The 26,611-nt window shown below is 35.8% G+C and overlaps 1 protein-coding gene and 1 non-coding gene across 2 annotated transcripts in view; one reads left to right on the top strand and one right to left on the bottom strand.

The window, feature by feature from the left end:
- DACH2 (dachshund family transcription factor 2) overlaps window positions 1–26,611 on the bottom strand; it is an 813,312-nt gene that overhangs the window by 69,207 nt on the left and 717,494 nt on the right. Inside the window, exon 8 of the mRNA XM_047843260.1 lies at window positions 24,085–24,159. Within this exon, the coding sequence (XP_047699216.1) occupies window positions 24,085–24,159 (75 nt within the window). The remainder of the gene's footprint in view (window positions 1–24,084; window positions 24,160–26,611) is intronic.
- Window positions 15,068–15,201, top strand: LOC125158070 (U4 spliceosomal RNA). Its single transcript, XR_007149178.1, has one exon. It is a non-coding gene; the product is annotated as a U4 spliceosomal RNA (small nuclear RNA).

The raw sequence follows: 26,611 nt of genomic DNA, 5'->3' as shown, positions 1-26,611 counted from the left end.
AAATTTAAAATAGATGAAAGACCTAAATGTGAGACTAAACCCCATCTAATCCTAGGGGAGAACATAGGCAGCAACTTCTTTGACCTTAACCAAAGCAACTTAGACATGTCTCTGGACACAAGGGAAACAAAAGCAAAAATGAACTATTGGGACTTCAACAAGATAAAAAGCTACTTCACAGTGAAGGGAGCAATCAACAGAAATAAAAGTCAGCCTACAGAGTGAGAGAAGACATTTGCAAATGACATATCTGACAAAATATTATTAGCCAGAATATATAAAGAACTTATCAAACTAAATATCCAAAGAAAAAATAATCTGGTTAAGAAATGGACAGAAAATATGAATACACATTTTTCCAAAGAAGACATCCAGATAGCTAACCGACACATGAAAAGACTCTCAACATCACTCATCATCAGGGAAATACAAATCAAAACCATGATGAGATATTACTTCACACCAGTCAGAATGGCTAAAATTAACAACACAGGAAACAACATATGTTGGTGAGGATGCTGAGAAGGGGAACTGTCTTACATTGTTGGTAGGAATACAACCTGTTGCAGCCACTGTAGAAAACAGTGACGTTTTTCAAAAAGTTAAAATTGAAGTACTCTACTATCCAGGTATTTCCTACTAGGTATTTACCTAAAGGATACAAAATTTCTGATTCAAAGAGGCACATACACCCTGATGTTTATAGCAGCATTATCAATAATAGCAAAACTATGAAAAGAGCTCAAATGTCCATCCACTGATGAAAGGATAAAGAAGCCATGGTGTGTGTGTGTGTGTGTGTGTGTGTGTGTGTGTGTATGTGTGTGTGTGTGTGTATGCAATGGAATATTACTCAGCCATAAAAAAGAATGAAATCTTGCCATTTGCAACAATGTGGATGGACCTATAATGTACTATGCTAAGCAAAATTAGTCAAAGAATGACAAATACCATATGATTTCACTCATATGTCGAATTTAAGAAACAAAACATATGAACATAGGGGAAGGAAAAATACACAGAGAGAGAAGCAAACCATAAGAGACTCTTAATTATAGAAAACAGAGAGTTGATGGAGGGGAGGCAACCAAGAATAGGCTAATTGAGTGATGGGTGTTAGGGAGAACACTTGTATTGAGCATTACGTGTTACATGGAACTGATGTATCACTAAATTCTACTCTTGAACCCAATATTACACTATTTGTTAACTAACTAGAATTTAAATAAGAATTTGAAAACAAAAGAAATAAAGTATTGATTCATTCTACATTATGGATGAAACTTGAAATCATATTACATGAAGTGAAAGAAGCAAGACACAAAAGGCCATTCATTACATCATTCCAATTTAAATATCCATATTAGGCATATCATTAGAGATAAAAATCAGATTAGTGGTTTCCAGGGGCAGGGGTAAGGGGAATTGGCAGTGACAACAAATATGTACGGGGTTTCTTTTTTGGTTTGTGAAAATGTTCTTGAGTTATATAGTAGTGGTGTTTGTGCATCTTTGAAAATATAATAAAATATAAATTGTACACTTTAAATGGGTGAGCTCTGTTATATATGAGGTACATTTCAATTTGTTAAAGAAATGAAGGAAAGGTAGATAGACTTTTGCCCTAAAAGATGGAGTAGATATACAATTTTGTCCTATTCCTCCCTCTAAGTACTGCTAAAACCTCTGGGCATTTGCTATATTAAACCTAAGAATACTTTGAACATATATAGAGAAAGGAGGATCAGTTAGTGACTTTGGAAGTTGAGGAATAACATAGCAGTGATGATCCTCAGCTTTCTTTTTGTCTCATATATCCATGACCGAATAGTAGAAAAGCTAGCAACTCAAAAAACAATAAATGAATGTGCACACATTCACACATACACAAACAATCCCCAATAAAAGCATTCTCTCTATAGCCAAAAGATCAGGAATGGGTAGCTTAGCAATACTAAATAATTTTAGACAATAACTACTCTAATTCAAACAAATACCTCATAAAAATCTAGTCCCACTCCTACCCTACCTGCAAAGGCCAAGTGGAAAACGTAACCTTCACTCTTGCTGGGCTGTAATCAGGCCAATGTCTTTCAAATTCTGTACCCCCTCCAAACTCTGTACCCCCTCCACCCAGCAAGACTGGTGTCAGAGAAGGCTAGGGGAGAGTCAGACATGCTTAGCACTAATGAGACCCCCCCCCCCCGACACACACACAAAGTGTCAGTGGAGACTACATGGAAAACTCAGACTTCCAGCTTCTATCCAATACCCTTTACCCTCCTACCTGTGGTGGTATCAGACAAAAGATACTGGCAAGTCAAGACTGTCACAAATACCCAGTGAGAATGAAGATACATGCTCCATCTGTGTATGGCAAAGCCACATGGAAGAGCAGAAATCCCTTCTAGAAAGGCTGGTATCAACAGAATGAAGATCCTGAACCCCTACTTGCACTCAACACTAATGTAGTACCAGGTAATTCCAGGATATTAATGGAAAAAGAGTGAAGAATCTGAATGCCATCCACACTTGGTAGAAATGAGGCAGTCTTGCTTCCATTGCTCCACTGGAGCTGTGTCAACAGAAATCAGAGAAAATGCAAGATTTAAATAAGATCCATAGTCTCATAATACATAAATTTTCCTGATTTTAATTTAAAAAATCACTTGTCAAACCAAAAACCTAGAATATCTCAAATTAAATGAATGACAAAACAGTGAAGAGCCACCAACACCAAAATTTCACAAAATTAATAACTTGCTGAAAAGGATTTTAAAGCAGGCATTATAGAAAATGCTTCAATAAACAATTACAAAGATATATGAAACAAATAAAAGAATAGAAATTTTTATTAAAGAAATGGAAAGTTACACACACAAAAAAAATAAAAATATCAAGAACCAGCAAATGAATAATTCAATACTGGAAAATACAATAACCAGAATTTCAAAATTCAATGAGTAGGCTCAATTAAAGAGTGGAGAGGACAGTGGAAAGAATCAGTGAATTTCAAGATAGAAAAATAGAAATTACCAAATCTGAAAAGAGGGAGAAAATGTACTTTTAAAAAGAAAGAGAAAGAAAGAGAGCTACAGAGATATGTGGGACTATAACACCAAATTCAACATTTGTGTCATTGGAGTCTCATGAAAGAAGAAAGAGGGTAAGACTGAAAGCTACTTAAATAAAAAAAGGTTTGAAAACTTCCCATGTTTGTCAAAAGATAAAACAACATATTCAAGACACTGAGCCAATCCCAAACAGAATATATCCAAAGAAATCTTTACCAAGATACATCATAGTCAAACTTTAAAACTAATAACAAAGAAAAATATTGAGAAGATCCAGAAAATAACAACCTATTGTTTATTGGAGAAAATGTGTAATTTTTATTTATGTTATAATTAAACACATAGTGTAATATTAGTTTCAGGAGTAAAATTTTAATGATTCAGCACTTACATATAACACCCGGTGCACATAACAAGTGTCCTCCTTAATACCCATCATCCATTTAGACCATCCCTCTACCCACCTCCTCTCCAGCAACCCTCAATTTATTCTCTATATTTAAGAGTCTCTTATGGTTTGCCTCCCTCTTGTTTTTTTTTCTTTCTCCTAATTTCATCTGTTTTGTTTCTTAAACTCCACATGAGTAAAATTATATGGTATTTTCTTTCCCTGACTTATTTCACTTAGCATAATAAATTCTAGTTTCATCCATGTTGTTGCAAATGGCACAATGTAATTATTTTTGATGGCTGAGTAATATTCCACTTTGTGTATATAGATTTATCTATATCTATGTCTACATCTATATCTATACCTATATACCTCTATCTATCTATCTATATTTCTGTCTGAATATATATCACAACTTCTTTATCCATTCACCAGTTGATGGACATTTGGGCTCTTTCCTTAATTTGGCTACTGTTGATGATGCCGCTATAAATATCTGGGTGCATGTGTCCCTTGTAATAAGTATTTTGGTATACTTTGAGTAAATACTTATTAGTGCAGTTGCTGGGTTGTAGGGTCGTTCAATTTTTCACTTTTTGAGGAACCTCCATTACTGTTTCCCATAGTGGCTGCATCCATTTGAAATCTCACCATAGTGTAAGAAGGCTTCCCTTTCCATGCAACCGAGCCATCATCTGTTATTTCCTGTGTTGTTAAATTTATCCATTCTGCTGGGTGTGAAGTATTATGTCATTGTGGTTTTTATTTGTATTTCCCTGATGATGACGAGTGATACTGAACACTTTTTCACGTATCTGTTCACCATCTGTATCTCTTCTTCCTTGCCTATGTCTATTCATGTCTTCTACCCACTTCTTAACTGGATTATTTGTTTCTTGGGTGTTGAGTTTCATAAGTTCTTTATAAATTTTGGGTACAATTTCTTTATCAGATGTGTCATTTGAAAATATCTTCTTCCATTCCAAAGTATGCCTTTTAAAAGTTTTGTTGATTCTTTCTTTCACTTTGCAGAAGCTTTTTATCTTGGTTAAGCTCCAATAGTTCATTTTTGCATTTCTTTCCCTTGCCTCTGGCGATGTGTCTGGTAAGAAGTTGCTAGGGGCAATGACAAAAAGTTGCTGCCTATAGTTCTCTAGGATTTTGATGGTTTACAGTCTCACATTTTGATCTTTCATCCATTTTGAACTTATTTTGTTTATGATGTAAGAAAGTTGTACAGTTTCATTCTTATGCATGTTGCTGTCCAGTTTTCCCAACACCATTTATTGAAGAGACTTTTTTTTCCATTGGATATTCTTTCCTGCTTTGTATAAGATTAGTTGACCATACAGATGTGGGTATATTTCTGGGTTTTCTATTCTGTTTCATTGATATATGTGTTTGTTTTGTTGCCAGTACAATATGGTCTTGATGAGTACAGCTTTGTAATATAGCCTGATATCTGGAATTGTGATGTCTCACCTTTGCCTTTCTTATTTAAGATTGCTTTGGCTATTTGGGGTATTTTGTGGTTAAATACAAATGTTAAGATTGTTTGTTTTAGCTCTGTGAAAAATGCTGGTGGTATTTTTATAGGTATTGCATTAAATGTGTGGATTACCTTGGGTAGTATAGATATTTTACCAATATTTGTTCCTCCAATCCATGAGCATGGAAATCTTTTCCATTTCTTTCTGTCCTCTTTAAATTCTTTCATCAGTGTTCTATAGTTTCAGAGTACAACTTTTTTGCTCCTTGGTTATGTTTATTCCTAGGTATCTTATGGGTTTTGTTGCAATACAAATGGGATTAATTCCTTGATTTCTCTTTCTGCTACTTCATTATTGATGTATAAAATGTAACAGACTTATGGATATTGATTTTGTGACCTACAACTTTACTGAATTTGTGTATCAGTTCTAGCAATTTTCTGGTGGAGTCTTTCAGGTTTTCTACATAGAGTATCATGTCATCTGCAAATGCTGAAAGTTTTACTTCTTCCTTGCCAATTTAGATGACTCATTTCTTTTTGTTGTCTTATTGCTGTGGTTAGGACTTCCAATATTCTGATAAATGACAGTGATGAGAGTGGACATCTTTGTCTTGTTCCTGATAATAGAGAAAAAGCTCTCCATTTCTCCACATTGAGGATGATATTATTTGTGGATATTTTGTATATGGCCTATATGATGTTGAGGTACGTTCCCTATGTCCCTGCTTTTTTTAATCAAGAATGGACACTGTACATTCTCAAAACTTTTTCTCCATCTATTGAGAGCATCATATATTTCTTATCATTTCTGTTATTAATGTGCTGTATCACATTGATAGATTTGCAAATATTAAACCAACCTAGCAAAGCAGGAATAAATCCACCTTGATTGTGATGAATAATTCTATTTTTAATGGTTATTAATTTATTTTTAAAGAGAGATAGATGGAGAGTGTTGATGGAGGGGCATAGAGAGAGGAGAGGGATAATTCCAAGCAGGCTCTGCACTGTCAGCAGTGAGCCCTATGCAGGGCTCAGTCTCACAAACCATGAGATCATGACCTGAGCCAAAATGAAGGGTTGAATGCTTAAACAACTGAGACACCCAGGGCCCTCAGTACATAATTCTTTTAATGTACTGTTGGATTTGATTTGCTACTATCTCATTCAGAATTATTGCATCCATGTTCATCAGGGATATAGGCCTGTAATTCTTTTTAGTGGGGTCTTTTTCTGGTTTGGGCATCAAGGTAATGCTGGTTTCATAGAGTGAGTTTGGAAGTTTTCCTTCCATTTCTATTTTTTGGAACAGTTTGAGAATAGGTATTAACTCTTCTTTAAATGCTTGTTATAATTATTCCCGGAGGCCATCTGTCCCTGGTTTTGTTTGTTGGGAGATTTTTTTTATTACAGATTCAATATTTTGCTGGTTATTCATCTGTTCAAATTTTCTATTTGTTTTCCTGTTTCAGGTTAGTAGTTTATATGTTTCCAGGAATTTATTGATTTCTTCCAGATTGCTGACTTTGTTGTCATATAATTTTTCATAATACCTTATTTTTTAATTAAAATAAATATGCTTATTTATTTTTGAGCAAGAGAGAGACAGAGACAGAGTGTGAGCAGGGTAGGGGGAAAGAGAGAGGGAGACACAGAATCTGAATCAGGTTCAAGGCTCTGAGCTGTCAGCATAGAGCTTGACACAGGGCTTGAACCCACAAACCATGAGATCATAACCTGAGCTGAAATCAGACCACTTAACTGACTGAGCCACCCAGGTGCCCCATAATACCCTCTTAAAAAATGTTTATTATTTTTAGTGGGGTAGGGGCAGAGAGAGAAAATCCCAAGCAGGCTCTGTGCTATCAGTGCAGAGCTGGACACAGGTCTCAATCTCACAAACCATGAGAGCATGACCTGAGCCGAGATCAAGAGTTGGATGCTTAACCGACTGAGTCACCCAGGTGCCCCTCGTAATATTCTCTTATAATTGATTGTATTTCTGTGGTGTTGCTTTTGATCTCTCCTTTCTCATTTGTGATTTTGACTTATTTCTTTTTCTTTTTGATAAGTCCAGCTATGGTTTTATCAATTTTATTAATTATTTCAAAGAGTCAATTCCTAATTCCATTGATCAGTTCTACTGTTGTTTTCCTGCTTCTATACCATTTATTTCTGCTCTAATCTTTATTATTTACTTTCTTCTGATGGCTTTAGGGTTCATTTGCTATACCTTTTCTAGCTCCTTTTTAGGTGTTAGGTTAGGCTGTGTAATTGAATTTTTTCTTGCTTCTTTATGTAGGCCTGTATTGCTATATACTCCCCTTTTAATACTACTTTTGCTGCATCCCTTATGTTTTGGACTTTCATTTTTTCATTTTCATTTGTTTCAAGTATTTTTTTATTTCTTTTTTTTTCATTTCCTGGTTAATCCATTCAGTTTTTAGTAGCATGTTCTTTAACTTACATGTATTTGTGGTCTTTCCAATTTTTTTTCTTGTAGCTGACTTCAAGTTTCATAACGTTGTGGTCAGAAAATATACATGCTATGATCTCAGTATTTTTGTCCTTATTGAGGTCAGATTTATGACCCAGTATTAGACCTATTCTGGAGAATATTCCATGTTCACTCAAAAAGAATGTGTATTCTATTGCTTTAGGGTGCAATGTTCTGAATATATCTGTTAAGTCCATCTGTTCCTGTATGTCATTCAAATCCATTGTTTTCTTGTTGGTTTTCTGCTTAGATGATCTGTCCATTGCTGCAAGTTTAATGTTAGGATCACCTACTATTATTGTATTATTATCAATGAATTTATTTATGTTTGTTTCTAATTCTTTATATATCCGGGGGTTCCCAAGTTGTGGGTATGAATACTTACAATTGTTAGATCTTCTTGTTGGATAGACACTTTATTATGACATAGTGCCCTTATTCATCTCTTGTTACAGACTTTCGTTTAAAATCTAGTTTGTCTGATATAAGTATGGCTACTCTGGCTTTCCGTTTACATTCATTAGTGTAATAAATATTTCTTCATCCTGTCACTTTCAATCTTCCAGCATCTTTAGTTCTAAAATGAGTCTCTTGTAGGCAGCACATAGATGGGCCAGGTTTTTTAATATACATTCTGATTCCCTATGCATTTTGATTTAGGCTTTTAGTTCATTTACATTCAGAGTGATTATTGATAGATATCAACTTAATGCCATTACATTAGCTGTTAATTCATTGTTTCTGGAGAGTTTCTCCATTCCACTTTGTCACTTTTGTTCTTTCTTTCCCACTCAAAGAATCTCTTTCAATATTTCTTGCAGAGCTGGGCTTTTTAAAACATTTTTTAAAGTTTATTAATTTATTTTTGAGAGAGAGAGAGAGAGAGTGAGAGAGAGAAAGAACAAGAGGGGAACGGGCAGAGAGAGAGGGAATTCCAAGTATACTCTGTGACACAGCATGGAGACCAACATGGGGCTCAATTTCATGAACTATAAGAGCATTACCTGAGCTGAAACCAGGGAGGTGGACACTTAACTGACTGATCCACCCAGGTGCCCTGTTTCATGGATGCTTTAATGGTCACTAACTCTTTCAGCTTTTGTTTGCCTGGGAAAATATTGATTTTTCCTTCTATTCTGAAGGACAGCCTCACTGGATAAAATATTCTTGGCTGCATATTTTTCCTATTCAACAAGTTGAATATATCATGCTACTACTTTCTGACCTGCCAAGTTTCTGTGGAAAGGTCTGCTGCTAATCTTATTTGTCTTCCCATGTAAGTTAGGGATTTATTTTCCCTTCCTGCTTTTAGGATTTTTTTTTATTTATGTATTTTGCAAATTGTACTATGATATTTCTTGGTGTTGTCCTTCTTTTTGTTGATTTTGATGGGAGTTCTCTGTGCCTCCTGGATTTGGATATCTGTTTCTTTTCCCAGATTAGGGGAGTTTTCAGCTATACTTTGCTCCAACAAAACTTCTGCTCTCTTTTCCCTCTCTTCTTTTGGGACTCCTGTGTTACAGTTGTTATTACAGTTTATGCACTTGTTGAGTTCCTAAGTCTACATTCGTGATCCAATATTTTTCTTTTCCTCTTCTTTTCAGCGTCATTATTTTCAATAATTTTATCTTCTATATAATATATTCATTCTTTTCTTCTTCCATCTTTGTGTTTATTATATTCAGTCAGTTGTCAATCTTATTTATAGCAGTTTTTCAATTTCAACTTAATTAGTTTTTAGTTCCTTTATCTCTGTGGTAAGGAACTCTCTAGTGTCTTCTATGCTTTTCTAAAGCTCAGTTAGCATCCTTAGGATTGTTGTCCTAAATTCTGGATCAGCCATATATTACTTATATATGTAAGTACATATATTTCAAAAATAGATCCATGGTCATGACTTTTTCTTGCTCTTTTGGGGGGGGATGAATTTCTCTGTCTTGGATTTTTGTCTAGTTCTCTGTCTTCTTCTGTGTGTTAGGAAAGCCTCGTATGTTTTTTACTATTAAGAATAATGGATTTATGAAGAAGGGAGCATATACTGTCCAAGGCCTGGGACTTCATGAAGTATTCTGGTGTATGTTGCATCACTCTATTGCTATGTTTTGGCTCCTCTTTCCCTCATGTCAGTTCTCTACAGAATTTCCCCTTGCCTGCAGTGGGATGTGTTTGGATCTTGTTCAGAGTATGGAGAATTCTAACTAGATGTACTCCAGGTGCTTGTTAAAAGAGGCATGATCCCATTTTCATTAAAGGTGAGGATTTTAAGCACTCTATAATCAGTTGACTTGGTGCATGAGGGGGGTTTGTGCTTGTCTTCTGGAGAAGAGGCCCACTGCTCTCTTTCTCAGGCACACTTACCCTAGTAAAGAAACACCCGCAGCACACAGGGAGGTGGAGCATGGTGTAAGTGAATCAGTCCTCCACAGTTTGTGCTATTCTCACTGATATCAGTCGTGCTGATAGGCAGGGGAGAAAAATGTTGCCAGCTCTCTCCCTCATAAATGGAGAGGGTAGTTCATGCCCACCATTGTCTGGAAAGCCCTTACAGAAGAGTGACAATCGCCCCTTGTGTGTCCCAGGTGTCCCTCATATCCCTGCCTTCACCCTGTGTCTGGCCATCTGCCTTCCCAGCAAAACAGTGGATCTGTGTTTTATCTCAGGCACATCATCTGAGTTTGAAGCCCAAATTTAGGCACCCAGCTCAGTGTGGACCTGAACTGTTCTTGTGGAGTAGGGTCTCACTACACTGGGCCTGGTGCATTTGTTCCTGAAGGGCATTTGCACCGACACTTGGGAGCTTTGAATTTAGAGTAAAGTGCAGCAAAAAGTGTGAATCCAGGTTAGCCACCTTCAGCAGGTGTCCTTGCCACTTTGCCAAAGAATACAATAGTGTAACTTAGCCTGCCGGCTCTTTTGTCCCCTGAGAGATAATGCCTCCTCTCCCAGATGCACTCCAAGAAGTGGAAACTGTCTCCCAGTATACCCCAGGGGATCCTCAGATTTTGTTCTCTGCTCCTGGGCCTCTGCCCTCCTTTTCCCTAGGAGCACTGTTGCATCCATGGGGCTCAATGATGACCATGGCATGGGCTTCTAAAAGTCCAGTTCTTAAGCTCTGTTGGTTGTTAAAACTCACCATAACCAGCCCCTCTTGTTTTCCCTGTCAGTGGTTTGGGGGAAGTGTTTTCCTTGTGCAATCCCTTCAGCACTGCTCTATTTCCCTCTCTCTCTCTTCTCTCTGTGATTAAGGATCCCTCTCCTCTACAGAACCCAAGATCCTTTTCGCCCCCAAATCCCATCTTCACACCTCCTAACTTCCATGATGCAGCCTCTTGTCTCCCTCTAGTTGTGCAGTTTGTTCTCTTAGTCCTCAGATCAATTTCTTGCTTGTTCAGAATGATTTGATATTTATCTAGTTGTGTTCAAGGGACAAGGCAGGCATATGATCCTCCTACTACTCTGTCATCTTAACTCCACCCCATTTGAAGGAAAAGCAATTTAAAGAGGAAGGGATTTCTAATAAAAATCCACGGAGGCCAGAAGAAAATGGTACATTTTTCTAGTGCTGAAAAAAATAACTATCAATTAGAATTATGTATCTGCTGAAAATATTCTTAGAAATGAAGAGGAAATGAAGATATCCTCAGATGAAGGACAACTAAGAGAACTGGTTGTCAGCTAACTTTTTCTAAAATAATGGCTACAGAAAAAATGGCTAAAGAAACCTCTTAACTGAAAGAAACTAAGAGAAAAAATTGAATATCAGAAAGAAATGAACATAAAGAGTAAACAAATAAGTAAATATTTATGAAACACTTAAAACTAAATGGAAGTAAAATTAGATCATATCAAAATTTGTGGACCTCAGCTAAAGCAGTACTGAAATAAAATGTTATAGTATTACATGTTTATCTTATAAATGAGAAAAGTGGTAAAATAAATGATTTAATCTCCCACCTTTAGAAAATAAAAAAAAAATGAATAACAAACTAAAACCAAAGTAAGCAGAAAAAGACATAAAAATAAAGGTAAGGACAGAAATCAATGAAAGTGTAAACAGAAGAACAATAAATAAAATTAAAGAAACAATAGCTGATTCTTTGAAAAGATCAATAAAATTTGAAAGGCTCTAGCTAGAATGATAAAGACCAAAAAAAGACACAAATTACCAATATCAGTACTTAAAAGGAAATATTACCACAGTTACCACAGATATAAAATAATAAAAAGGAATAGTATGAACAATACTAAACACATAAATTAAAGAAGTTGAATGAAATGGGCCAACCCCTCAAAAAGCACAAACTATTCAAACTTGCCTAATAGGAAAAATAGTCTGAGTAACTATTAAAGGAATTAAACTCAGAACTTAACCCCCCCCCCCCGCAAATGAAATAACAGCACACAGATGGCTTCATTGGGCAACTCTACAAGGAATTTTGAGAAGAATTAACACCAATTCTACATAATTTCTTCCAGAAAATAAAAGAAAGGGAAACACTTCTCATTTTTTTTTTATGAAACAAATGTTACTCTGATACTAAATATGAAGTCATTACAAAACCCAGACTGCAGGCCAATACCTCCTGAGCATAGATGAAAAATTCCTAACAAAATTAGCAAACCAAATCCAACAATATATAAAAAGAATTAGACACTATGATCAAGTGTGATTTATTCCAGGTATGTAAGATTGTTTTTACATTGGAAAATCACCCAATGTATTTCACCATATCAACAGGCTAAAAATGAAAAATCATATGATCACAAAAACATATGTAGAAGATGTATTTGACAAAATCCAACACCCATTCATGAAAAAATAAAAAAACTCTCAGCAAGTGACCATAAAGATAAATTACCTCAACTTGATAAAGAGTATCTACAAAGAAGTCTACAAAGAACATCAAGCATAATGTTGATAAACTGAATGCTTTCCTGTTAAAATCAGGAACAAGTCTGGGATGCCTGGGTGGCTCAGTCAGTTAAGCATCTTATTCTGGATTTTGACTCAGGTCATGATCTCATGTTTCATGGGATCCAGCCCCACGTCTGGCCCTGCACTGTCCCGGTGCTTGGAATTCTCTGTTTCCTTCTCTCTGTCCTTCCTCTACTAATGCACGTTCTCTCTCTCTCTCTCTCCCTCTCTCTCTCTAAAAAATATATACATACACATTTAAGAAAATCAGTAACAAGTCAAAGATGTCCACTTCCACCACTAATATCCAATGTAGTACTGAAAATCTTGGCCACCAAAAGGTAAAAAAAAAAAAGGAGATAAAAATCATACAAATAAAAAAGGCAGAAATAAAACTGTTTTTATCTTCAGATAACATGGCCTGATTGTCTATGCAGAAAATTCCCAGGATTAAAACAAACCAAAAATGTTTTTGAGGTAATGAGTGGGGCTATGTATGATGCCAAGATACAAGATCAACATATAAAAATCAACAGTATTTCTGTATACTAAGAAAGAGGTAGTGTGAAAACTGAATTTGAAAATCCAAAACCATTTATAATTGTAAAAATAATGAAATACGTATGTATAAGTTTAACAAATCTTGTATAGGACTTATATGCCAAAAGCTAAATTTGCTGATGAAAGACATCAAATAAAATGAAAAGACTAGAAAAATAAAATTGACAATATCACTAGCCATTAGAGAATGCAAATTAAAATCACAATGATATCATTAGACACACCTAGAACGATGTACTGTGTTGATGGATTGAAAAAGTCAAAATAGCGAAAATGTCAAATTTCCCTCAAATTACTTGGTAGGCTTAATGCAATTCTTACCAAATTCCAGCAAGGATTTTTATGGACTTAAAGTAGCTTTTATAAAATATATTAGAAAGGCACAGGCTTTAGAAGAACCATAACAATTTTGAAGAATAAAATAGGAGGAATTATTTTGATATTAAATCTTATTATGGAGATTTAATAGTTAAGTTCATGGTATTGGCACAAAGATAGATACATAGATAAATAAAACGAATAAAGAACCCAGAAATAACCCTAGGCAAGCACAGATTTCTGATTTTTGACAAAAGTGCAAAAAAATATCAATAGAGGAAAATAGCCTTTTCACCAAATGGTGCTGGAGCAGAAAAACAAAAGTATCGATCTGAGATCATGATCATAAGTGTAAAAGGTATAACTATAAAACTTATAGAAGAAAACACAGGAGAAAATCTTCAGGACCTGAGGCTAGGCAAAGAGATTGCAGATTTGATTGCTGTGTATAAGACCTTGCTAAGAGAATATAAAGACAAGTAACAGAATGGGAGAAATATTTGCAAACCACATATTTGACAAAGGACTTGAATCTAGAATATATAAAGAACTCTCAAAATTCAACAATATGAAAACAAGAAAAACAATTGGAAAATAGGGATTAAGACATGAAGAGACATTTCAACAAAGAGGATATACAGACAAAGGGTTCAATATCACTAGCCATTAGAGAATGCAAATTAAAAATTTTTTTTTCAACGTTTATTTATTTTTGGGACAGAGAGAGACAGAGCATGAACGGGGGAGGGGCAGAGAGAGAAGGAGACACAGAATCGGAAACAGGCTCCAGGCTCTGAGCCATCAGCCCAGAGCCTGACGCGGGGCTCGAACTCCCGGACCGCGAGATCGTGACCTGGCTGAAGTCGGACGCTTAACTGACTGCGCCACCCAGGCACCCCTGAGAATGCAAATTAAAATCACAATGATATCATTAGACACACCTATGAGAAAAGCTAATTAAAAACAAAATACAGCACAAAATTCTGGCAAGCATGTGGAAAACTTGGACCACTCATATGTTGCTTGTGGGAATATAAAAATGGTCCAGCCACTCTGAGAGACAATTTGGCAGTTTGTTGTAAACTATACACACACTTACCATACGACCCAGAAATTGCACTTTAGGACATTTGTCTCAGAGAAATAAAAGTTATTAATATAACTTTTATGTAATCATAAAAACATGTACACAAATGTACATAGTAGCTTTGTTAATAATATGCAAAAACTGAAACAAGATGTCCTACAATACATTAATGGTTACACAACCACTCAGCAACAAAAAGGAAAAACTATTGACACATGAAAAAATTTGGATAAATATTAATGGAATTAAGATGAGTGAAATAAAAGGTAATCTCAAAAAGTCACATATTCTATGATTCCATTTTTAGAACATTCTTATCATGATGGAATTATAGAGATGGAAAACAGCTTACTGGTTCTCAGAAGCTAGGGATCATGGGGGTGGGGTAGACGATAAGGGTACAGCAGAATAAAACCCTGTGGTGATGAAATATGTACAGATTTGTGTGGGTGGTTATACAAAACTATACATGTGATAAAATTCCACAGAAAGACACACACATACACACCAAAGAGTGTGTGTAAAACTGGTGAAATTTGAATAAGGTCTTTGGTTATACAAATGTAAATTTTATGACTTTCATATTATACTAATGTTGTAAAAGACATTGACATTGGGAGAAACTGGCTGAAACATAAGATTTTTCTGTATTCTTTTTGCTTATTACTGTCATTTGACAATTGTTTCTAAATTAAAAAAAAAATAAATGAAGTAATTCAAAGAAGATTTCCAAGCTTTGCACAGTGGCAGCATCATAGCCAATAAGGTTTGTCCAAGGCATGATTATTGCTAAAAGAAAATTTCCAGTGAGATATGTCCCTTGTTCCTCTCATTTATATTTAGAATCACTGAACAGCATAAAATGAATAAAACTATATATTTCACTTTCCTTTACGTATTTTAGCTTCATCATAAAGTTTATTTGTAACGAGTTTTGAATTTTACTTGACCCAATACATTTGCCTCTCATTCAAAATAATATAATACTCAGAAGATATATTTTTCATTTTAACCAGAATCAACAATAATTTCCAAACACCTAAATAGTATCACTTGGTCTGAAAGTTTTCATTCAGTATCTAACATTCTCTCAGGAATAAAGAGAGAAAAGCATTTGATTGAATAGAGAATATTTACATTATTAGAGTGTCAATATATAGCCCCAATCCTCCTCTAAACTGAAATTATTCCATTTTCATAAAAACAAATGTGATATTCTAGATGAGATATACTTTAGGTTCTGATGATCAAAGGAAGTTAAAATTATTAGCTTTTCATCTATAGCCTGTGGACTGATTTAAAATGTAATGTTTCAGTGGACTCAAGTCTTGGGCAAGATGATAAATTTATTGTCCCACTGTTTCTATAGAATTCCAGTTTTGATCACCAGTGATTCTTGCATATGTAAATTTTTCAATAAATACATTAAATATGAAATACAAAATATGAAAACCTCTATTCCTGCTAGTGGTTTGGGAGACCAGTGTCTGTCATGGGCAGAGGATCTTGCTTTGTGCCTTTGCTTCCACATGGGCTAACTACAGTGAATAGTCACAACTGCTCAGAACTGACTGTTAAAGGAATCTCAGAACTGACTGTTAAAAATCACATAACATAATATTATAACATGCAACTGATTTGCTCAATTTGTTTGACAAATCTATGGAAAAATAAAATCAAAGGCTTCACTTGTCTGATCAGTCAGTTTAGTCAAAATGTTTGAGTCAAAACCAAAGTACCAACTTTGGTAAGTTATTTTGGACACAGCACCACTGCCAGGAAAGCCCAGATCATAGAGTTGGAAATGTCTGCGTGTGAAAATTCAAGGAGAAATGCAAATTAGTGAGATATGTATTACATTGTCACCCAATTTTACAAAGCACAGAAAGAGGTGAGCTACATGAAGTTTACTCTAATGGTATTCTTTTCATTTTTCTGAAATTTCGACATAATAGCAAAGCTGGCATTTTATAATTTCCATAGCTATAAATAATTTTTAAATCATGATGATATTACTCAAAACAGATGTGAAAACATATGTCTGCCATTGCTGTATAAACCGCTTACTTGTCATATTCTATAAATGTTAAATCTTCTACTTTAACTTCATTTCCTTTTATTAACTCAAATATATTGAAGAAAATATATTTTATCTTAATATCACATATATAACTGGTAAATTTGACATCAAAAATCTCAATTAAAAGAGAGCTTTCCACCATAACCTGGGTGCAGTTTAATATGCCACTCCTTTCTATTAATGTCCTCATCAGAATGTGTGACAAACCCATTTGATTGAAATGAGTAAAACGTCCATTCAGAAACACCAGTATATACCACTGTGTATTTTATGAAAATCAGTTACTGTATATCTGTACTACTGCTCCAGCTGATTTTTCATAACACACAGTAGTGTGTACTCGAGCACTGCAGCACACAGGCCAGTCCTAAATGCCATTTTCACTTATGGGGATCACAGTTCCAATAGAATCATATATCTTATACAGCTTCAGATTTTCCTAGAAAAGTTACTTTGCTACCACGCTGTCCTTCAAATAGTCATGAATGGGGGTAAAGAGGAACAAATTGTTACTGGGTTAAGAATGAGACTTCATCTTTAACTAGAATTTCATTACTTATGTAAGAGTTTGGGTTTTTAAATATACTGACACTGACTTCTTCCATTCTGACAAGTATTTGGAAATCAATCATTTATATCTTGGAGTCCCAGGAGTATAGCCTTTCAGCGTTTGGATAAGAAATGACTAAACATGTGGCAAGGAAACCAACCATGGATCAATGAAATTAAAATTTCATTCCAAATTCTAACTAAAGTGTCCATCTATATAATTAGGAAGCAAGTTCAGTCTAGAGAAGAAAGAGAAATTTCTCCATTAACTCTTCAGCTCATGAAATCTTTTTTCTATATATTGAGTATCTTTAGTAGAGTTAGAAAAAATACTTCCTATATTGAAGTACAAACAGACCATTTGATGATCTGATAAGTTACCTGTTGGTTTAAGGTCTTTAGCTTACTATTACTGTTTAACTCATGATGACAGCCACAATGTATAGCCTATAACCTATGCCAATATGTTTTCTTTTTCTTTTACCTTTTAGTCTTCCAATGCTGTACTCAGTTTTCATATCAAGATAGCATAGCTTTGATATTTTTACTCTCCCAATCTTCATTAACCTCATATCCTATGAAAAAAAACTGTTTTGTGTGTTCTACCACAACTATCTCCTCCCCAAACCCAACAGGCCTTACCTGGTCAGAGTCAGGCCCCTGAGCACTGTCAACATCACACAGAATTGTAACAACTTCAACCCAGGTATCTAAAGCCCAGTAGCAAGTGATTGAAGATTCAGAAGATGGCAGCATAGGAGATCGCTGGGCTCACTTCATTCTGCTGATCACTTAGATTCCACCCTCATCGGAATAAATAACCCAGAAAACTGCCAGAAGACCAGCATAATGGACTCTCCAGAGCCAAATGCAGAGAAGAGGCCCAGGGAAGAGGGTAAGAAGGGCAGAGAGGTGGTGCATGCTACGAGGAATGGCGGGAGGGGCCTTGAGTGGTGGAGGAGCAGTCCACCCGGCAAGGCAGATCCCCCGAAGTCTGGCTTGCAAAAGCAGAGGGGCTGGACTCCATGAATTCTGACAGTCAGCGGGACATAACATCTGGAATGTTAAAAGACAACTGCTCTGCTCTCAAAGAGAAGGGAGGGCAAGAGGACACTGTGAGGGAGAGTGGTTGAGACCTGGAAGGACAGAGCTCAGTGGGGGAACAAGGCGCAGGAAAGCACCATTTCTCTCTCTCATTCCCCAGCCAAAATTCCAAAGGGAACCATTTCCCATCACTGAACTTGTTTGCATCCTGCAAATGCTCAATGCTGTGCTTCTGTGGATCCATCCCTCAGACAGGCCTGCCTCCCTCCAGATGCTTCAGGGCCCCTCCTGCAGGGGGCCACTGACAGCAAAGCTAACTAAGCCTGCCGCTCCCACCCCTGTGCACTTTGTGGATCCACCCTAATACACTCTTGGCCAGATCCCATTGAAGCAGCACCACAAGCCTGACAGTGTGCAAGCAGCTGTGGACAAGGGCCACACCACTCCACAGTGAGTCCTGCTCCTGGGAGAGGGGACAATAAGGTACACACCAGTCTGACTGTGGCCCAAGAAGTGGGTTGGGGGCAAACATTGGGTCTGACTGTGGCCCTGCCCACCAACACAAGTTACTCCAGACAGCACAGGGTAAGTGCCCTAGAGTTTGGAGCCACCACAAGGACTACCCAAAATGATGAAATGAAAGAAATCTCCTCAAAAGAAGCTCCAGGAAGTAGCGACAGCTAACGAATTGATCAAAAATGATTTAAGCAATATAACAAGAATTTAGAATAATAGTCATAAAATTAATCGCTGGTCTTGAAAAAAGCATAGAGGAAAGAAGAGAATCTTTTGCTACAGAGATCAAGGGACAAAGAAATAGTCATGAGAAGCAAAAAGTGTTATAAATGAGGTGCAAAATAAACTGGAGGCACCATAGCATGGATTGAAGAAGCAGAGGAAGGAATAGGTGAATTAGAAGATAAGATTATGGAAAAAGAGGAAGCTGACAAAAAGATAAAAAAATCCAGGAGTATCAGGGGAGAATTAGAGAACTAAGTGATGCACTAAAGAGAAATAATATACGCATAATTGGTATTCCAGAGGAGGAAGAGAGAAGGAAAGGTGCTGAAGGTGTACTTGAACAAATCAGAGCTGAGAACTTCCCTTACCTGGGGAAGGAAAAAGGCATTGAAATCCAAGAAGCAAAGAGAACTCCCTTCAGACATAACTTGAATAGATCTGCACAACATATCATAGGGAAACTGGCAAAATACAAGGATAAAGAGAGAATTCTAAAAGCAGCTAGGAAAAATGGACCCTAACATACAAAGGTAGATACATAAGGGTAGTAGCAAACATATATAGTGAAACTTGGCAGACAGAAAGGAATGGCACATCTTCAATGTGATGAACAAAAAAAAACATGTAGCCGAGAATCTGTCGAGAATATGTAGCCAGCAAGTCTGTCATTCAGAATAGAAGAAGAGAAAAACGTTTTCCCAAACAAAGAAAAAATTAAGGAATTCATCACCACTAAACCAGCCCTACAAGAGATCCTAAGGGGGACTCTGTGAGTGAAATGTTACAAGGACCACAAAGTGCCAGAGACATAACTAGAAGCATGAAACCCACAGACTTCACAATGACTCTAAACCCATGTCTTTCTATAATAACGCTGAATGTGAATGGACTAAATGCTACAACCAAAAGACATAGGGTATCAGAATGGGTAAAAAATCAAGACCCATCTATTTTATGTCTAAAGAGACTCATTTTAGACCTGAGGGCACCTTCAGATTGCAAGTGAGGGGATGGAGAACTATCTGTCATGTTAAATGAAGTCAAAGGAAAGCTGGAGTAGCCATACTTATATCAGACAAACTAGACTTTAAATTAAAGGCTGTAACAAGAGATGAAGAAGGGCATTATATAATCATTACAGGGTCTATCAATCAGGAAGAGCTAACAATTATAAATGTCTATGCACCAAAAAATGGGAGCCCCCAAATATATACAACAATTAATCACAAAAATAAGCAACCTTATTGATAAGAATGTGGTAATTACAGGGGACTTTAATACACCACTTACACCAATGGATAGATCATCTAGACACAGAATCGATAAAGAAACAAGGGCCCTGAATGTTACATTGGATCAGATGGAATTGACAGATATATTTAGAACTCTGTATCCCAAAGCAACAGAATATATTTTCTTCTCGAGTGCAGAAGGAACATTCTCCAAGATAGATCACATACTGGGTCACAAAACAGCCCTTCATAAGTATAAAATAATTGAGATCATACCAGGCATACTTTCAGACCACAATGCTATGAAGCTTGAAATCAACCACAGGAAAAAGTCTGGAAAAACTCCAAAAGCATGGAGGTAAAAGAACACCCTACTAAAGAATGAACGGGTCAACCAGGCAATTAGAGAAGAAATTTAAAAATATATGGAAACAAATGAAAATGAAAATACAACAATCCAAATGCTTTGGGACGCAGTGAAGGCAGTCTTGAGAGGAAAATACATTGCAATCCAGGCCTATCTCAAGAAAGAAGAAAAATCCCAAATACAAACACCTAATAACATCCCAGTATATGTTTTTTATACAGTATAAAAAACTGTAGAGCAGATCAATGAAACCGAGAGTTGTTTTTTTGAAAAAATAAACAAAATTGATAAACCTCTAGCCAGCCTTCTCAAAAAGAAAAGGGAAATGACCCAAATAGATAAAATCATGAATGAAAATGGAATTACTACCACCAATCCCTCAGAGATACAAACAATTATCAGGGAATACTATAAAAATTATATGCCAACAAACTGGACAACCTGGAAGAAATGGCCAAATTCCTAAGCACCCACACACTTCCAACTCAAACATGAAGAAATAGAAAGCTTGAACAGAGCCATAACCAGCAAAGAAATCGAATCAGTTATCAAACATCTCCCAACAAAAAAGAGTCCAGGACCAGATGGCTTCCCAGGGGAATTCTACCAGACATTTAAAGCAGAGATAATACACATCCTTCTCAAGCTGTTCCAAAATAAAGAAAGGGAAGGAAAATTTCCAGACTCATTCTATGAATCTAGCATTACTTTAATTCCTAAGCTAGACAGAGACCCAGCCAAAAAAGAGAACTACAGGCCAATATCCCTGATGAATATGGATGCAAAAATTCTCAATAAGATACTAGCGAATAGAATTCAACAGCATATAAAAAGAATTATTCACCATGATCAAGTGGGATTCATTCCTGGGCTGCAGGGCTGATTCAACATTCACAAATCAATCAACGTGATACATCACATTAATAAAAGAAAAGAACCATATGACCCTGTCAATTGATGCAGAAAAGCATTTGACAAAATTCAGCATCCCTCGAGAAAGTCGGGATGGAAGGAACATACTTAAACATCATCAAAGCCATTTATGCAAAGCCCACAGGCTAATATGATCCTCAATGGGGAAAAACTGAGAGCTTTCTCCCTGAGATCAGCAACACGACAGGGATGTCCACTCTCACGGCTGTTGTTTAACAGAGTGTTGGAAGTGCTAGTATCAGCAATCAGACAACAAAAGGAAATAAAAGGCATCAAAACTAGTAATGATGAAATCAAGCTTTCACTTTTTGCAGATGACATGATATTATATACGGAAAACCCAAGAGACTCCACCAAAAGTCTGCTAGAACTGCTACATGAAGTCAGCAAAGTCGCAGGATACAAAATGAATGTACAGAAATCAGTTGCATTCTTATACACTAATAATGAAGCAACAGAAAGACAAATAAAGAAACTGATCTCCTTCACAATTGCACCAAGAATCATAAAATACCTAGAAATAAACCTGACCAAAGATGTAAAAGATCTGCATGCTGAAAACTATAGAAAACTTATGAATGAAATTGAAGAAGATACAAAGAAATAGAAAAACACTCCGTGCTCATGGATTGGAAGAATAAATATTGTTAAAATATTAATACTGCCCAAGGAAATGAATACATTCAAATGCAATCCCAGTGAAAGTTGCACCAGCAGTCTTCTCAAAGCTAGAACAAGCAATCCTAAAGTTTGTATTGAACCACAAAAGACCCCAACTAGCTAAAGTAATATTGAAGAAGAATACCACAGCAGGAGGCATCAAAATCCGAGACTTTAGCTTCTACTACACAGCTGTAATCATCAAGACAGCATGGTATTGGCACAGAAGCAGACACATAGATCGATGGAATAGAGTAGAAACCCCAGAACTAGACCCACAAAAGTATGGCCAACTAGTCTTTGACAAAGCAGGAAAGAATATCCAATGGAAAAAAGACAGTCTCTTCACAAATGGTACTGGGAGAACTGGACAGCAACATGCAGAAGGATGAAACTAGACCCTTTTCTTACACCATTCACAATAATAAACTCAAAATGGATAAAGGACCTGAATGTGAGACAGGAAACTATCAAAGCCCTAGAGAAGAAAGCAGGAAAAAAATCCTCTCTGACCTGAGCCGCAGCAATTTCTTACTCAGCACATCTCCAAACGCAAGGGAATTGAAAGCAAAAATGAACTATTGGGACCTCATCAAGATAGAAAGCTTCTGCATTGCAAAGGAAACAATCAACAAAACTAAAAGGCATGGGAATGGGAAAAGATATTTGCAAATGACATATCGGACAAAGGGCTAGTTTCCAAAACCTATAAAGAACTCACCAAACTCCACACCCAAAAACAAGTAATCCAGTGAAGAGATGGGCAGAAGAATGAACGGAAATTTTTCTAAAGAAGACATCCAGATGGCCAACAGGCACATGAAAAGAAGCTCAACGTCACTCCTCATCAGAGAAATACAAATCAAACCACACTGAGATACCACCTCATGCCAGTCAGAGTGGCTGAAATGAACAAATCAGGAGACTATAGATGCTGGAGAGGATGTGGAGAAATGGGAACCCTCTTGCACTGTTGGTGGGTATGCAAACTGGTGCAGCCACTCTGGAAAACAGTGTGGAGGTTCCTCAGAAAATTAAAAATAGACCTACCCTATGACCCAGCAATAGCACTGCTAGGAATTTACCCAAGGGATACAGGAGTACTGATGCATAGGGGCACTTGTACCCCACTGTTTATAGCAGCACTCTCAACAATAGCCAAATTGTGGGAAAAGCCGAAATGTCCATTAAGTGATGAATGGATAAAGAAATTGTGGTTTATATACACAATGGAATACGACGTGCAATGAGAAAGAATGAAATCTGGCCATTTGTAGCAATGTGGATGGAACTGGAGAGTGTTATGTTAAGTGAAATAAGTCATACAGAGAAAGACAGATACCATATGTTTTCACCCTCATGTGGATGTTAAGAAACTTAAGACCATGGGGGAGGGGAAGGGCGAAAAAAGTTACAGATAAGGAAGGGTGCAAACCATAAGAGACTCTTAAAAACTGAGAATAAACTGAGGATTGATGGGGGCTTGGAGGGAAGGGAAGGTGTGTGATAGGTATTGAGGACAGCACCTGTTGGGATGAGTACTGAGTGCTGTATGGAAACCAATTTGACAATAAATTTCATATTAAAAAAAAGAAAAAGAAAAAAGTGGATACTATGGAGATATACATGTATCTCAGTGGATCAAAAGCTAGATTGGCATCATATCTTTCTGCATTCCAGATAAATACTTTGCTGGAGTAACTTGTTAAGCTTTCATTTGAAATGCCCATATTAGCATATATTTTAAAAACCTCTTTTTATAATTGAGGGGAATATTTCTTCTCCATGGCAGCAACTCAGTTTTTCAAACATAACTATCAAATGGTGAGTTACTTAAACATGGATAACAAAGTGAATATGTAATAAAAAGAGAGTCAGATGTCTCTGATCAGGCATAATAAAAGGGCTTAAAGTAAAATCTCCAACCACAGGCACAGAAAAACTTTAGGCTGACATGTAATTTAGAACATCAAATAAACAAGTCTCCGGTAAACATAATTTTTTTACTACTATAGTAATTTATGCAAAGACAGTATAAATCTATTTTGTTCAGGAAATATGGATGCAGTATACAGTACTGGGATGTTAATTCAGTTACTATCTAATATTTATATGTCAACCACATAAGCAAAAATTATTTTACCTTTATTATCCCTTTTGATGGTGGGTCCATTATTCTGATCAACAATAAGTTCTTCTCTATTGTTGGGCATCATGACTATAAAGAAAAGATATAACTGAGTAATATTTTTGCAAAGTACCCAAAAGAAAGGCATAAAAGTATTACATAAATAGCTATTTTACTCCTATAAGTAGTAACATGAATTGTATACACCTCTACTTCTGAAACAGTGGAGAAATTTGGTCTGATGATTATATAATTTAAAAATTGATAAACTGCTTTAATCATGTGAATTTTTGAAGTGGAATTAATATATGGCACATATATAATTGCCCACATATTTTCTTTAAATCATTTTAAATATTTCCTCTTTTAAAATACATATGTAAATTAGCTATTTACCTGAATAATTAATAATATATTTCCCAAAGTATTTCTGGAAAGAATTTATCACTTAATTTCGTGAGTTTAAAATAATTATGCATTTAACTCACCTTATAAAGTTTTTGCAAGTATATACAGCAAAATTAAAAGGTGAAGTCTAACTTTCTGGTTAATTATTATAAATGCTCCTTCACAAAATATTTCTATTGAAAGAGAAATACATGCCAATTTTCATACTTGATCATTTAATTCCTTTTTGTTATATTTTATTAAAATATCATAATGTTCTATAAATAAAATATGGTCACTATAAATGAAACATCACTAAATATTTGTATTCATTTAGAGACAATCTCACTATCATGTCTGTACAACTGGGAATGTGCTTAGATAGCCTAATTACTGCCAGTGCAATAAGAAATGTTTTACGTGGTTAATATATTTTTAAGAATACTACATTGATTTGAAAATATTTGATTTTACTTCTAAGTGTAAGATATCATTCTCTTACAATGTATCTATCACAAAATATATTTCCCTATTTGCTTTGCTTTTAGACAGCACTCAATAATCTCTCTTTTTTTTCTCTCTCACCTCTCATCAATACAAAGATTATCCTGACAGAATAATGTGTGTTTTGGTTTATTGATTCATCAGTGGTCTTATGGCTATATCTGCTTGCCTTGCTCAGTCTCCCTTGAATCAGTTGCACAATGTTGTAATAATCAGGTGGTCTGTGTCCAAAAGCTGTGACAAAGTAAAGCTAGAAGATCTGTCACCTCTTCCAGGAATTAAATTTACTTCCTTAGGGTCACTAGCTGCAAGTTCTAGCTCAGTGGTTCTTAACTCTGGCTGCATATTAGAATCTGATGAAGAGATACTGAAAATAAAAACAAAACGCTGCTGCCATGCTTTATTCCAGACTAGGTAAATCAGACTCTGAGCATGTAGTCTGATCATCCAGATTTGTAAATGCTCCACAGAATTTGCAATTATAATGGGGAGCCTGATTTGAGATTCATTGGACATACTATGAGCCATAAACAATGTGTAATATTGACAGGCTAAGTGAGACTTGCATGAATTTCCACAAGGGAGAAATCATATTCATCCTTCCCTAACACAAATTTGGAACCTAACACCTCCACTAATCCCTCAAATTACTCTTCTCCCCCTCACCCCCCACCAAAACATTATTTTGAAGAGGCTTAAAGCAATCACTATTACCATGTGTAAAAATTTAGAGTTTACATAATGAACATCCATATAGAGTAAGGCTAAAAGAAAAGCAGAAATAATTTTTCCTAAATGAAATGGATATTTAGGAAATTGGATTGTGTAGGTACATAAGATTAACAAATATTTTACCTAACTCAATTGGTTCATAATTATTATATACTAAAAGAGAATTTGTTACAATGTGGTAACATCTGTATACCTGAGTAAAATCAGACAGCAAGGGATGATAAACAATCAAGGTAAAGCCACACAGAGAAAAATAGTGTTTGTCCCTCACATTCCCTTAGCACTTTAAGTTTCTGAAGTGTTTTTCCACATATTATTTCATTTTATCTCACAAAAATCCAGTGCCTTAGGCAAGGAAGTAATTATTTCTATATATTGGGTAAAGAAATTCATAATGGTTAAGTTACATACCCAAGTTACATTCTCATAGCTAGTCACCACTGGAACTATGGCTATATTCAAGTCTCCCATATGCCACATCACTGACAATAACACTATAGTATTTCTGGAATAGTATCTCTGGTGTAAGACTTGTGAGATGATAAAAAAATAAAGGGAAAGGCATGTTAAATACTTGTGATCTAAATTATTGAGATTGTAGCAAATTATATATTGATTCACTTTTTAATCATTCTAAATGATCAACTGTTTAAAATATATTTTATCTTTCATTATTCAAAAGATGCTGTGAATGTAGCAAGTATATTGTATCACATAAACTGTTATATACCAACATACTGAACTAGCATATACTCTACAAAAATCCCATCATATTGTTCCCCTGGAATCCAGTGACACAGTAAATAAAGGCCCTTTCTGAGAAGAAACTTATAACACCTTAAGTTTCATTTTGTTGTTCATATTGCTTCAGCAATAAAAAAAAAGGCCACTTCAAAAAGCCATTTTTTAGGGAGGCATC

This window comes from Prionailurus viverrinus, chromosome X, assembly GCF_022837055.1.
Source record: "Prionailurus viverrinus isolate Anna chromosome X, UM_Priviv_1.0, whole genome shotgun sequence".
NCBI classification, from domain to species: Eukaryota; Metazoa; Chordata; class Mammalia; order Carnivora; family Felidae; genus Prionailurus; species Prionailurus viverrinus.
This window is presented reverse-complemented; position numbering and strand designations above follow the sequence as displayed.